The 12,391-nt window shown below is 41.7% G+C and overlaps 1 protein-coding gene across 5 annotated transcripts in view; it reads right to left on the bottom strand.

Annotated features, from left to right (window-relative positions):
• The window catches only part of MICU2 (mitochondrial calcium uptake 2), a 125,555-nt gene that overhangs the window by 7,229 nt on the left and 105,935 nt on the right, over positions 1-12,391 (bottom strand). For all 5 annotated transcript variants that reach the window (XM_036252668.1, XM_036252667.1, XM_036252665.1 and 2 more), the window contains one exon: positions 1,079-1,250. In XM_036252668.1, the coding sequence (XP_036108561.1) occupies positions 1,079-1,250 (172 nt within the window). The remainder of the gene's footprint in view (positions 1-1,078; positions 1,251-12,391) is intronic.

Below are 12,391 nucleotides of genomic sequence, written 5' to 3'. Positions count from 1 at the left end.
GAGGAAGGGAGAGTGGGAGGGACAGGGGGAGAGAGAGAAACAGAGCGAGAGCGAGAGCGAGAGAGAGAGGAGAGACATGGATGTGAGGGGGCGCCTCCTGCACTCCCCCTACTGGATCCCCCTACAACGCAGGCATGTGCCCTGAATGGGAATTGAACCGGCAACCTTTGGTGCATGGGAAGATGCCCAACCAACTAAGCTAAACCATTTACTCTTAAGTGTTCTTGGTCAGGGAAGATAGAATTTTGTGATTTACTAGATGGCTGTAAACTGTTTGGCCGTTTGACTATCTGTGCCAGTTTTCCTGTTCCATTGTCCTGGCTGCTAGCCTCTCATTCACCCTCAGAGACTTCCACCCCTGAAATCTTTTAGGGGTGATTAGGGAGGACAGTTGGTTTTCCATATCTAGTTAATTTATAATTGTCATATATTTCTATCGCAATTATAAATGGGGTCTTCATTATATTTCATCTTTTTATCACTATTAAAATAGCTTTGAAATTGTATATAACTACATGCCCATTTCAAAAAAATTTTTTTTGGAACAATATAGTAAAAACCATACAAAATCCATTGAAATCTCACCACTGTACGTTAATCATTATTAATAGTTCGGCAATCATCATTTCATGCATTTTTCTCTCTCTCTCTCACACTACTGCTACTGCTACTACATTTTCTGACCCGGAGTTTTCACAAAGGACAGCTACTTCTGATATGCAGGGTGAGGCAAAAGTAGGTTTACTATTGTTTGCATGGAAAATAGTACAGTGACTACTGTTTCATCTTGTTTATGGTGCTGGCTAAGATTCCCAGGCAGCAGAAAGTGGCAGCAGTGACGGCGGACTTTCCAGACTTTACTGGAACTGCCAAACTCACGGCTGCTACACTGATTCTATCTCAGCCAACAGTTCATTGATAAGAAAATAGTATGCGGAGAACATCCTCAACTTGACTTTGTACTTAAATACCAGAGGGCAGCTCAGTCTGGGTTAATTTGAAAGTCACTTTAATTAATTACATAAATGTCTAACATTATTTCATGTTCATCACAAGCATAACAAAAAAGCATACCAACCTCTCCTGCTGACAACTTCTCTCTCACATTTTTCCAATAAATGTCTTTATTTTCAGTGTTAGTGAAAAAAAGGAGCCACTCTGCAAAGTCTTCTTTCCTCATGAAACTCAAACCTTTAGAGAACTGAAGGAATTCCATCTCTTGCACCTCCGTCTGTAGATTCTCCATAAACCTAGGTGTCAGAAGTAGAGAGCTGACGGTCTCCAGCCGTAGCACCATGACCAGGACGGGGAGCGGGAAGGCACAGGTCAGGGGGAAAGTCCACCCCTGCTTCAGTCTGACTCCTCATCCTCTGCTTGTACAAATTCCACTTGGCAACCTACATTCTGACAAACCTCAAGACTTAACAAATTCTTTGAGGTGACCTGGAGGAACCTGGAGAGTATTATGCTAAGTGAAATAAACCAGTCAGAGAAAGACATGTATCACATGATCTCACTTATTTGTGGAATATAATGAACAAAATAAGCTGATGATCAAAAGAGATTAAGCCCTGGCTGGTTTGGCTCAGCGCTTAGAGCGTCGACCTGAGGTCTGGAGAGACTGGGGTTCGGTTCCCGCTAGGGGCACATACCTCAGTTGCAGTTTGTCCCCGCCCTGGTAGGGTCATGTGGGTGGCGGCCACTTGATGTGTCCCTTTCACATAGATGTTTCTCTCTCTCTCTCTTCCTCTCTCTCCCTCCCACTCTATCTGAACAAAATATCAAAAAATGTCCTCGTGTGAGGATTAAAAAAAAAAGAAAAAGATCCAGAGTCATGGAAGTAGGGACCAGCATACCTCAGAGAGAAGGGGGGTGGGGGTGGGACAGGAAGAGATGAACCAAAGAGCTTTTTTGCATATATGCATAACCAATGGATGCAGACAACAGTGTGGGGAAGGTAGGATGGGGGTGGGAGTGAGCAGGAGGAGGTCAATGGGGGAAAAAGGGGAGAACATCTGTAATACTTTTAACAATAAAGATAAAAGATCTAAAAATTAGTAAAATGTTGCTTTGATACAGCCAGAGAAAATAAAAATGCAAGGAAAATAATATTGTTCCAATATAGAGAAATTACCAATAACCAGAGACACCTAAAATTCAGTTGGGATACTGTTTTTAGAATGTTAATCAGAGACCGAAAAATGGCGGCGGAGTGAACGGAGCTACACAGACCGTCTCCCAGAACCAAACTGGAATTACAACTATAACACAGACAAATCGACGGGAAAAACCAACAGAAAAGCAGCTTGCAAGGACCATACAACGAGGGACACTGACTCCATCCCGGTAGGCTTGCGAAGGCGCGAGACGGTGGCTGGGAGCCCACGGTCGGCAGCTCGGCAGCGGCCTCAGCTGGGAGCAGAGCCCTCGGGTCACACTCCCAGGCGGCCCCACAGCGCAGCCGGGACAGAGGCTGAAACAGCCACAGCCACTCACCTTGGGCTCTGGCAGAGGGAGGGCGGACTGGACTGGAACTGTGTCGGGACACTCGGGGTTTGGAGGGCGCTCAGAGCTTTGGCTGAGTGCCAGCCAGGCAGGACGGTGGCCACACTGCTCCTTCCCAGGGCTCTGGGGAGAGGCAGCAGCCCCTCCCTCGGAGATCCAACCCCACCCTGTGGGCCATTGAAGTGCTAATTGAGGCTCACTAACAACCAGCATCTGCCCCACCCTCGGGAAAGCCCCTTAGCTGAGCACCAGAGGGAGTTTTTCAATCAACTGACAACCCAAAACTCTTCAAGTAACCTAGACTGCTAGCCTCCAGGCAAAAAGCTAGAGGATAACAGTACCTTTCCTGGGCTGGCAACTTTAACCAGGAAAGTAAGACTTGACAGTGGTGTTCAACGTGGGTCCTCCCTCGCTCATCTAAACATAGGAGAGGGAGCCACAAACAGCAGAACACCAACACCCACAGGGAGAACTTGACAGGCTCCAAAGGCCACAGTGATAGCCAAAATGGTGAAACACAGAAACAGAAGCCAAATGAAAGAGCAAGAGACCTCCACCGAAGATGAGATCAATGTGGAGCAATTAGGCATGTTAACAGAGCTAGAATTCAGAGCCATGATCTTGAGGAAGCTGAACAGCATGAGTAAGGACATAGAGACACTGAAAATAAGCCAATTGGAAATTAAAAACCAACAAGAAGAGATAAAAATGACATATCAGAAATGAAAAACACATTGGAAGGTCTAAAAAGCAGAGTAGAGGAAGCTGAGGACTGGATCAGTGAATTAGAAGACAGGGTAGAAAAAACCAACCAATCAGAAAAAGAAAAGGAAAAAACTATTAAAAAACAGGAAGACAGCTTAAGAGAACTATGGGACAACTGGAAACGTAATAATATTCGCATCATAGGAGTCCCCGAAGAAGAAGAAAATGAGCAAGCGATAGAGAATATATTTAAAAAAAAAAAAAAAAAAAAAAATAGTGACAGAAAACTTCCCTAATTTGGTGAAGGAAGAAGGCATTCAAGTTCAAGAAGCACAGAGAGTCCCAAGTAAGAAGAACCCAAACAGGCCCACACCAAGACACATAGTAATTAAAATGCCACAAATTAAAGACAAAGAGAGAATCCTAAAAGCAGCAAGAGATAAGCAACAGGTTACCTACAAAGGGAACCCCATAAGGCTCTCAGCTGACTTCTCACAAGAAACACTACAGGCCAGAAGGGAATGGCATGAAGTAATCAAAGTCATGAAAAACAAGAATCTGAATCCAAGACTACTCTACCCAGCAAGGCTATCATTCAAAATAGAAGATCAAATAAAGAGCTTCCCAGACAAAAAAAGGCTAAGGGAATACATTAGCACCAAACCAGCACTGCAAGAAATGTTAAAAGGACTGCTGTAATTAGCAGTAGAAATGGGAAGAAAAATAGAACCACACTAAACAAAAATGGCAATAAATAAGTACATATCAATAATCACCTTAAACGTAAATGGATTGAATGCTCCCATAAAAAGACAGAGTAGCTGATTGGATAAGAAAGCATGACTCATCTGTATGTTGTTTACAAGAGACCCACCTCTCAACAAAAGACTCACATACGTTGAAAGTGAAGGTATGGAAAAAAATTTTCCAAGCAAAAAAAACTGGGGTAGCAATTCTCATATCTGATAAAATAGATTTCAAAATGAAGACCATAACTAGAGATAAAGAAGGCCACTATATAATATTGAAAGGATCTATCCAACAGGAAGATATAACCTTGATCAACATATATGCACCCAATATAGGAGCACCAAAATATATTAAAAATCTTCTGGAGGACTTCCAAGGAGAAATCGACAACAATACAATCATAGCAGGGGACTTCAACACCCCATTGACAGCACTGGATAGATCCTCTAGGCAAAAAATTAGCAAGGAAACAGAGACTCTAAATGAAGCACTAGACCAAATGGATTTAATAGATATCTACAGAGAATTACACCCCAAAACTACAGAATACACATTCTTCTCAAGTGCACATGGGACATTCTCAAAGATAGACCACATGATAGGACACAAACTAAATCTCTACAAGTTCAAGAAGACTGAAATCATATCAAGCATCTTCTCAGATCACAATGGCATGAAACTAGAAATCAATTGAAACAAGAACATGCAAAGACATTTCAACACATGGAGGCTAAATAGCATGTTATTAAACAATGAATAGGTCATTGAGGAGATCAAGGAAGAAATTAAAAACTTCCTGGAAACCAATGAAAATGAACACACAAAAACACAAAATCTATGGGATGCAGCGAAAGCAGTTCTGAGAGGGAAGTTCATAGCACTACAGGCCTACCTCAAAAAACAAGAAAAATTTCTAATTGACTGTCTAACCTCACAATTTAAAGAATTAGAAAGCAAACAAAAAGAAAACCCCAGAGCAAGTAGAAGGAAGGAAATAGTAAAGATCAGAGCAGAAATAAATGACATAGAGACCAAAAAATTCAAAGGATCAATGAAACAAAGAGCTGGTTTTTCGAAAAGATAAACAAGATTGATGGACCCTTAGCTAGATTCACCAAGAAACAAAGAGAGAGAACCCAAATACACAAAATCAGAAATGAAAGAGGAGAAGTAACAACCAACACCACGGAAATACAAAAGATCGTTAACAACTACTACGAACAACTATATGGCAACAAATTCAACAATCTAAGCGAAATGGACAAATTTCTAGAATCACACAGTCTCCCAAAACTATTCCCGGAAGAGATAGAAAACTTGAACAGACCAATAACAACTAAGGAAACTGAAGAGGTAATCAAGACTCTCCCAGCAAACAAAAGCCCAGGCCCAGATGGCTTCACGGGGGAGTTTTACCAAACATTCAAAAAAGAACTAACACCCATTCTCTGCAAACTCTCTCAAAAAATTCAAGAAGAAGGAAGACTTCCAAACACGTTCTATGAAGCCAGCATAATTCTAATTCCAAAACCAGAAAAAGACAATACAAAGAGAGAAAACTACAGGCCAATATCCCTGATGAACATAGACGCCAAAATCCTGAACAAAATATTAGCAAATCGGATCCAGAAATACATCAAAAAAATTATTCACCATGACCAAGTGAGATTCATTCCAGGGATGCAAGGCTGGTACAATATTCGCAAATCAATAAACGTCATACACCACATAAACAAAATGAAGAATAAAAACCACGTGATCATATCAATAGATGCTGAAAAGGCATTCGACAAAATCCAGCATCGATTTCTGATAAAAACGCTCAGCAATGTAGGAATAGAGGGATCATATCTCAACATAATAAAGGCCATATATGAAAGACCTACAGCCAACATCATACTAAATGGACAGAAACTAAAAACATTTCCATTAAGAACAGGAACAAGACAGGGATGTCCACTTTCGCCACTCTTATTTAACATTGTACTGGAAGTCTTAGCCACAGCAATCAGACATGAAGAAAAAATAAAAGGGATCCAAATTGGAAAGGAGGAAGTGAAACTGTCATTATTTGCAGATGACATGATATTGTACATAGAAAACCCTAAAGACTCCATCAAAAATCTATTAGACTTAATAAATAAATTTGGCAAAGTAGCAGGATACAAAATTAACGTCAAGAAATCGACGGCATTCTTGTACACCAATGATGAACTCACAGAAAGAGAAACTGAAAAAACAATCCCATTCACCATCGCGCCAAAAAAATTAAGATACCTAGGAATAAACTTAACCAAAGAAGTAAAGGACCTATTTGCAGAAAACTATAGGACATTGAAAAAAGAAATAGAGGAAGATATAAAAAAGTGGAAGCACATACCCTGTTCATGGATTGGAAGAATTAATATCATTAAAATGTCCATACTACCCAAAACAATCTATAGATTCAATGCAATCCCCATCAAAATACCAACGACATATTTCATAGAACTAGAACAAATACTTCAAAAGTTCATATGGAACCAAAAAAGACCCCAAATAGCCACAGCAATCTTGAAAAAGAAGAACAAAGTAGGTGGGATCACAATACCAGATATCAGGTTATACTACAAAGCGCCTGTAACCAAAACAGCCTGGTACTGGCACAAGAACAGGCATATAGACCAGTGGAACAGAACTGAAAACACAGAAATGGACCCAAGGCAATACGCTCAATTAATATTTGACAAAGGTGGCAAGAGCATACAGTGGAGTAAAGACAGCCTCTTTAATAAATGGTGTTGGGAAAATTGGACAGCTACATGCAAAAAAATGAAACTAGACCATCAACTTACACCATACACAAAAATAAACTCGAAATGGATAAAAGACTTAAATGTGACCCGTGAATCCATAAAAATTCTAGAAGAAAATGTAGGCAACAAAATTTCGGACATCATACGGAGCAGAATTTTCACTGATACATCACCTAAGGCAACAGAAATAAAGGAGAAAATGAACACATGGGACTACATCAAACTAAAAAGCTTCTGCGCAGCAAAAGAAACAATCATCAAAATGGAAAGGCAACCCACTGTATGGGAGAACGTCATTGCCAATGATGTATCAGATAAGGGGTTAATCTCCAATATATATAGAGTGCTCATACAACTGCACAAAAGGAAGACAAAGAACCCAATTAAAAAATGGGCAGAGGAGCTGAATAGACACCTCTCCAAACAGGACATACAAATGGCCAAAAGACATATGAAGAAATGCTCAACATCACTAATCATCAGAGAGATGCAAATTAAAACAACAATGAGGTATCACCTCACACCTGTCAGAATGGCCGCCATCAACAAATCATCAAACAAGTGTTGGCGAGGGTGTGGAGAAAAGGGGACTCTAATACACTGCTGGTGGGAATGCAGACTGGTGCAGCCGCTATGGAAAACAATATGGTGCTACCTCAAAAAATTAAAAATTGAACTTCCATTTGACCCAGTGATCCCACTGCTGGGAATATACCCTAAGAAGCCTGAAACACCAATCAGGAAGAATATATGTACCGCCATGTTCATAGCAGCACTATTTACAATAGCTAAGATCTGGAAACAGCCCAAGTGTCCACCAGTAGACGAATGGATAAAAAAGCTGTGGTACATATACACAATGGAGTACTACGCAGCGGTAAGAAAGAAAGATCTCTTATCCTTTGAGACGACATGGAGGGACCTGGAAAGTATCCTAAGTGAAAGAAGCCAAGCAGAAAAAGACAAATACCACATGATCTCACTTATATACGGAATATAATGAACATAACAGTCTGAGGAATACAGTAGACCCAGAAACATGGAAGTAGGGCACAGACTGACATCCCTCAGAAGAGGGGATGGGGGGCTGGGGGGTGGGAAGAGATAAACCACAGAACTTATATGCATGTATGCATGACCAATGGACATGGACAACTATGCCGGGGACGGGGTGGAGGTGGGGTGGTGTGGGCGGTGCCAATGGGGTAAAAAGGTATAATATGTGTAACAAAAAAATAAATAAAAATTCATAAAAAAAAAAAAAAGAATGTTAATCATAATCAATGTTTCCTCATAGTTTTCAGATACCAAATTTGATCACTGTGATCAATGGCTTTTCCACTCATTAATTCTCAGGGAGGGAGGGAGAAGAGACAGGGAAGGGGAGAGAGAGAGAGAGAGAGAGAGAGAGTGAGAGAGAGAGAGAGAGACACGAAGACAGAGAGATTGTGACACATCTATTGGTTGCTTCCCACATGTGCCCCGACTGGGTTGGTGACTGAACCTGCAACCCAGGTATGTGTGCCCTTCACTGTGATGAGTGGACACTCTAACCACTGAACCACACTGGCCAGGGCTCAACATTCTTTTTAAAATAAAAACAGATGACACTTTGATCAAACTGTCATCAACAACTTCCTGAGAATTGTACAAGTTGAGAGAATATCAGGAGAAAAAATACTGTTTTTGAATGAAAATCCAGAAATGCTGCACCTGATTTATTTACAACCTAAATCGCATGGAAAGCATTCTTATCTCCATGACTTCAGCGTGCTGCAGACTCCTCACTCACCTTTCCACACGTAAATGATCTGTCACGGTTTAGCTGGAACACACATGGGGAGAGAGAGGTACAGTCCAGCTTACTGGAAGGGAAGCTGCCAATTATCCCCACTGACCTTAGACACATGAGGGGGAGTTTGATTTTAGGCTGCTATCTAGTAGATGAGAGTCTGAATGCATTCAACACACATTATTTATCAGTGCCATGTATCTTTTTGGGTCAAAGCAGAATTTTTATCTGAAACATGAAACACTTCAAGTTTGGACTGATAGATCAAACTCTATTGATATGCTTCATCCTTTGTTTTACTGCCCTGTGTACTAGGATGACATTCAATTTTTTTCTTATCAGGACAAAAGAATGCTTTACTTGCAAACAAGTGTACAATGAACTAGGGAAGTAGAAAATATGAACATGAATAACTGGATCCTTCCCTTTTTCTTTAGGCTTATCTGAAGCTGAAATATTATAAACTTAATTACTGTTAAACTTTCCACTGTTCTGGTTTAAGCCACTTTCATTTTACTAGTTCTACTACTTAAAAAGAAAGTTTTTATTGATTTTTTTTGAGAGAGGAAGGAAGAGAGAGAAACATCGATTGGCTGCCTCCTGCACGCCCCCTACTGGGGATCAAACCTGCAACCCAGGCATGTACCCTGACCTGGAATCGAACTGGGACCTCTCAGTCCATAGGATGATGGTCAATCCACTGAGCCACGCTGGCTGGGCATAGTTATACTAATTTTGAAAAACATAAGAATTTTTTTTTTTTTTAATCCTCACCCGAGGACATTTTTCCATTTTTTTTCAGATAGAGTGGGAGGGAGAGAGAGGAAGAGAGAATGAGAGAAAGAGAGAGAGAGAAACATCGATGTGAAAGGGACACATTGAGTGGCTGCCACCGCACGACTAACCAGGGCCGGGGACAAACTGCAACTGAGGTACATGCCCTTAGCGGGAACAGAACCCAGGTCTCTCTGGACCGCAGGCCGGCGCTCTAAACGCTGAGCCAAACCAGCCAGGGCCATAAGAATTTTTTAAAAATAATTTTTAAATTAATTTTACTCTAAAAATTTTTTTAAAAATTTATTTTTGTTACAGATGTTTCTTTTTCCCCATTTACACCCTCCTCCCTGCTCCTGTCTCTCCCCTCCACCCTTCACAGTATTGTTGTCTGCATCCATTGGTTATGCATATATGCATATAAGTTCTTTGGTTTATCTCTTTCTACCCCTCCCACTCCCCATCCCTCTGAGGTTTCATGGTCTGGTCCCTACTTCCATGACTCTGCATCTATTTTGATCATCAGCTTATTTTGTTCATTATGTTCCACAAATAAGTGAGATCACATGGTATCTGTCTTTCTCTGATTGGCTTATTTCACTTAGCATAATACTCTCCAGGTCCCTCCATGTCATCTCAAAGAGTAAGAGATCTTTCTTCCTTACAGCTGCATAGTATTCCATTGTGTGAATATATCACAGCTTTTTTTTTTATCCTCACCTGAGGACATTTTTCCATTTTTGTTCAGATAGAGTAGAAGGGAGAGAGAAAAGGAGAGAGAAACACTGACGTGAAAGGGACACATTGAGTGGCTGCCTCCCGCACGACTAACCAGGGCCGGGGATGAATTGCACCCAAGGTACATGCCCTTGACCAGAATTGAACCCGTGACTCATTGGTCCATGGGCTGATGCTCTAACTGCTGAGCCAAACTAGCCAGGGCATGTACCACAGCCTTTTTATCCACTCATCTACTGATGGACATTTGGGCTGTTTCCAGATCTTAGCTATTGTAAATAGTGCTGCTACGAACATGGGGGTACATATATTCTTTCTAATTGGTGTTTCAGGCTTGTTAGAATATATTCCTAGAAGTGGGATCACTGGGTCAAATGGCAGTTCAATTCTTAATTTTTTGAGGAAACCATATTGATTTTCATAGTGGCTGCACCAGTCTGCGTCCCCACCAGCAGGGTACTAGAGTCCCCTTTTCTCCACACCCTCACCAGCACTTGTTGTTTGATGATTTGTTAATGGCAGCCATTCTGGCTTGTCAGAGGTGATACCTCATAGCCATTTTAATTTGCATCTCTCTGCTGATTAGTGACATTGAGCATTTTTTCATGTCTTTTGGACATTTGCATGTCCTAGTTGAATAAGTGTCTATTTAGTTCCTCTGTCCATTTTGAAATTGGATTCTTTGTCTTCCTTTTGTTGAGTTGTATGAGCACTCTATATATTTTGGAAATTAACTCCTGGTCTGATGTATCTTTTATTTTTATTTATTTATTTAATTTTGTTTTCTTCATTGATTTTAGAGAGAGAATAAGGAAGAGGGAGAGATAGCAACATCGATGAGAGAAAACATCTATTGGCCACCTCCTGTAAGCTCCCCACTGGAGATTTGGCCCACAACTGGGGCATGTGCCCCGACCGGGAATTGAACCAGAGACCTCTTGGTGCATGGGTCTATGCTAAACCCCTGAGCCATACCGGCTGGGCTGATGTTATCTTTTATTAATTTTTTTTTATCCTTACCCAAGGACATTTTTGCGTTTATCTTCAGATAGAGCGGGAGGGAGAGAGAGAGAAACAATGATGTGAAAGAGACACATTGACTGGCTGCCACCCACACGACCCCAACAGGGACTGGGGACAAACTGTGACCAAGGTATGAACCAAACCCAGGACTCTCTGGTCTGCAGGTTGACGCTCTAACTGCTGAGCCAAACCGGCCAGGCTCTTTTACTAATTTTGGAGCGAGAGGAATCGAGAGGGAGATTGTGAAAAACATTGATGTGAGAAAGAGACATAGATAGGTTGCTTCCCAAATGCACCTGGACTGAGGACCAAACCAGCAACCTGGGTGACCTTTTGATGCACAGGAAGAAGCTCAAACAACTGAGTCACACTGACCAAGCAAACAAAAGAATGTTTTATGATAATGATCTTTCTAAGTCTAAAACGGTATCTTTTGTTATGACGTGAAAACCTGGCACACAATATACGCAAATGCAGGACTGCAGGGTTTATAATGCACAGGCCGCCAGACGCACTCTGAACACGTGCGGACGCTCACGAGTCAGTGGACTGGCTCGCCGCCCTGGGGGACTGCTTGTCCTCTGCGGGTGTCTAGCCTGGTGTGTGGCGCTACCTCACAGCTGCGGGGGTGCTGTGCCGTCACCTCGCCTCCACGCTAGGCAGCGTGAGGCGGCTTGCTGGGTACTCACACCATCACCTTCAAGTGTTAGCATCCAGGCTGTCTGCCCCGAGAGCTGAGCATCGGATGTACTTACCAGCATACCTTGGAATTTATGGAAACTCTTCATGAAATTAAAATATTCTCAACTAGTGCCTTGGCCGGTTTGGCTCAGCGGTTAGAGCGTTGGCCTGTGGTCTGGAGAGACCTGGGTTCGGTTCCCGCTAAGGGCACGTACCTCAGTTGCAGTTTGTCCCTGGCCCTGGTTGGGCCGTGTGGGTGGCAGCCACTCGATGTGACCCTTTCAAGTTGATGTTTCTCTCTCTCTCTCTCCCTCCCACTCTATCTGAACAAAAAATGGAAAAATGTCCTCAGGTGAGGATTAAAAAAAAAAAAAATTCTCAACTAGTAAGTGGTATTTCAGAAAGTTAAAAAATCCCAGTCCTAAAAAGTACATCAGTATCAATATCTTCCTAATTTTTCTTAATAAGAAAACTTGAGACCATTTTTTTTTTTTTGGTAATCCTCACTTGAGGATATTTTTCCATTGATTTTTAGATAAGAGTGGGAGGAAGGGAGAGAGGGAGGGACGTAGAGAGAGAAAGAAAGATATGAGAGAGACACATCAATTTGCTGTCTCCTGCAGGATTC

Source organism: Molossus molossus, unplaced genomic scaffold (assembly GCF_014108415.1).
Source record: "Molossus molossus isolate mMolMol1 unplaced genomic scaffold, mMolMol1.p scaffold_m16_p_10, whole genome shotgun sequence".
Taxonomy (NCBI): Eukaryota; Metazoa; Chordata; class Mammalia; order Chiroptera; family Molossidae; genus Molossus; species Molossus molossus.
This window is presented reverse-complemented; position numbering and strand designations above follow the sequence as displayed.